A 3487-nucleotide genomic window follows, 5' to 3' on the forward strand; every position below is an offset into this window, starting at 1 on the left:
TTCAACCTCCTTTAACTTGCAGGTCTGAACACATACCTTGGGATGATGCTACTAATGTGTTCCAATTTTTAGATGTTAAGCTTTCCACATTGAATTCAGCACCTAATGTCATAGTAGGTGGGAATTGGGTATCTTAACACGAGAAATCTCAGGTGGACTTTAATCCCATCCCTACAGCCGCCTTGTGCACAAGATCTCTACATAACTCATTGGTTAAGTGGTCGGCTAAATTCTGTTGAGTTCTCACAAACTCCACCGATATCACCCCTTGCGTGATGAGTTCACGAATCATGTTGTGTCTAACACCTAAGTGTCTATACATCCCATTATACACTTGGCTATAGGCCTTAGCCAAGGTAGCAGCACTATTACATCTAATAGATATTGGTGATACAGGTTTAGGCCACAATGGAATCTCATAAATCAAGTTTCTTAGCCACTCAGCTTCTCTGCCAGCTGCGGCTAATGCTACAAACTCAGACTCCATTGTCGAATCAGTAATGCAAGTCTGTTTCTTAGATGCCCAAGATATGGTAGCTCCTCCAAGTAGAAAAGTCCATCCACCTGTGGAAGAATGATCTTCCTTTTTCTTAATCCAGCTTGCATCTGAATAACCTTCTAGAACTGAAGGAAATCCGGTATAAGTCAAACCATATTTCATGGTTCCTTTCAAGTACCTAAATACTCGATTCATTGCTTGCCAATGACTTGCACCTGGATTGCTAGTATACCTACTAAGCTTTCCAACAGCATAAGCTATATCCGGTCTAGTGCTAATCATGGCATACATGAGAGATCCAATGGCCTTTGAATATTCAAGTTGGCTCACAACTACACCTTCATTAGGTGAGAGCTTAAAAGCAGGATCCATTGGAGTGCTAACCGGAGAACTATCATGAAAATTGAACTTTTTCAATATATTCTCAATATAATGATATTGAGAGATAGATATGCCCTTGTTCTCTCGTTTGATCCTTATACCAAGGATCACTTCCGCCTCCCCCAGGTCTTTCATGTCAAAACAAGATGACAAAAAGTTCTTTGTTTTATCAACTTGATCCTGGTCAGTACTGAAGATCAACATGTCATCTACATATAGACAAATTATGACTCCTTTCCTAGAACCGTTAAATTTGCTATATACACACTTGTCTGCTTGGTTTAATACAAAACCATTTGACAAAACCACATCATCGAACTTTTGATGCCACTGTTTTGGTGCTTGCTTTAAGCCATACAATGACTTAACTAGCTTACACACCTTATTCTCATTGCCAGGCATAACAAAACCCTCTGGTTGTTTCATATATATCTCCTCATCCAAATCACCATTCAGGAAAGCAGTTTTCACATCCATTTGGTGAATTACAAGATTGTGTATTGCAGCTAAGGCAACCAACAATCTAATAGTGGATATTCTTGCTACAGGAGCATATGTATCAAAGTAGTCAATTCCTTCCTTTTGTCTAAAGCCTTGGATAACCAATCGGGCCTTAAACTTATCAATTGACCCATCTACTTTCATCTTCTTCTTGAAGATCCATTTATAACCAAGTGGTTTACACCCAAGAGGTAGATCACACAGTTTCCAAGTGTTATTCTGCATAATAGAGTCCATCTCATCATTTATAGCTTCTTTCCAGAAAGCTACATCCCGAGATGCCATGGCTTCACTATAGGTTTTAGGATCTTCTTCAATATTGAAGCAATATTGATATTGAATTTTAATTTCATCTCTAGATCCTTCAACCAAATATAGCTGAAAGTCATCACCAAATGATTTAGCTTTTCTTGCTCTACCACTCCTCCTAGGTTCCGGAGGAGTATCAATCACTTGATCGACCATGTGAGAGTTACTAGAGCTTGGAACCATGTCTCTAGGCCTAGGTATTGAAGAGAATCTATTCTCATCATACTCTGCAGTTCTTGCCTCAATTACCATATGCACAGACACGTCGTCATTTGGTTCTATAACATAGAATCTGTGAGCAAATGAATGCTCAGCATACCCTATGAAAATGCAGTTTCTTTCCCCTAAGTTCCTTATCTTAGGATCAGTGAGCCTCACCATGGCTCTACAACCCCAAACTCTCAGCTTATACAGCTCAGGTGGTTTTTATACCAAAGCTCAAAAGGGGTGGTCTTGTTCCTTTTATTTGGAACCCTATTTAGCAAATAACAGGCTGTCAACATAGCCTCACCCGAAAAGCCCTCACTTAGGCCTGAATAGGACAACATGGTATTGACCATTTCCTTTAAAGTCCTATTTTTCCTTTACACCACACCATTTTGTTCCGGTGTGTAAGGAGCTGTGGCATGGTGTATTATTCCAGTAGAATGGAAATACACCGGATCAAAATACTCACCACCTCTGTTCGTATGTATGGTTTTGATCAACCCACTCCAAAAGGGTAATTCAGCTTTTTGTTTGAATTCGAATTTTTGTTTCCTTGAAACTTGCGTTTCCCTTTGAACTTACTGTTTCCTTTGGATTATTCACCCGTTTCAACCATGTTCACAGAACTTGATCCAACCCGCTTCTTTTCATCATTGACCAACACATTTTCCTGTGCTCTCAAGCCTTCTTCAATTCTGAAGTGGCTTCCAAGTACAACCAAAGTTAACTCTCATTTCTGATGTTTCAGATTATGTTTAACATCTCTCTAGGAAGGAGGTAACTTGTCAATGATACTCAAAACAGAGATGGATTCATTCATCTTCATATCATGTTGGGCAAACTGCCCCAGAATTCGTAACAATTCATGATACTGTTCCATCACATGCCTTTCATAAACCATTCTGTAATTATTGAAATTACTGACAAGAAACTTCTTACCAGAAGAATCTTCTGCCATGTATTTGGCTTCCAACGTGTCCCATAGTAACTTTGCAGTTTCAACATTTTGATAAACATCAAATAAGGGATCAGACATACCATTCAGAATGTGGCCAAGACATATATAATTGTCGTTCTCCCACTTCGACCTCTTCCTGATTTGCTCCAGATTGCCCTCCTCCAGTATCTCCGGGATTGGAGTAGTCAACACGTACACAACCTTCAACGAAGTCAGAAGAAAGTGCATCTTCTTCTTCCATCTTCGGAAGTCCTGCCCTTCGAACTTCTCCAGTTTGTCAACCTTGCTTGTCATATCCTTCATCGATCTGCTTGCCATCTTCACATAAATTAATTTGATCTTTGTTGGGGAATTTTAGTTTTCCGGATGATCAGAGAGGCGTGTAATCACTCTCAGATCAAATTATTTCGGTGGTTCACCCAAAAAATTCAATCGGATACGACTCTGATTTTATGAGAAATTGAACCAGGGTATGTTGGTGTGTGTGAATTTTCGAACCAGGAAGAAGAATGTGATCAAACTGTCTACGAATTTTGGTTTTTGGGGTTGTAACTGCCATTAGGCAGTTACCTCTATTTTTCAGACAAAAAATTGCCAAAACTGTCATTTTTCCATCATTTCGAAAATGTGAC

General features: G+C 39.4%; 1 protein-coding gene across 1 annotated transcript; it reads right to left on the minus strand.

Moving 5' to 3' along the window:
- Positions 1-2663: 2663 nt before the first annotated feature.
- On the minus strand, positions 2664-3173 carry LOC110880347. Its single transcript, XM_022128941.1, has one exon. It carries the CDS (start codon positions 3171-3173, stop codon positions 2664-2666), a length of 510 nt encoding a protein of 169 aa, XP_021984633.1.
- Positions 3174-3487: the final 314 nt, after the last annotated feature.

Source organism: Helianthus annuus, chromosome 9 (genome assembly GCF_002127325.2).
Source record: "Helianthus annuus cultivar XRQ/B chromosome 9, HanXRQr2.0-SUNRISE, whole genome shotgun sequence".
Taxonomy (NCBI): Eukaryota; Viridiplantae; Streptophyta; class Magnoliopsida; order Asterales; family Asteraceae; genus Helianthus; species Helianthus annuus.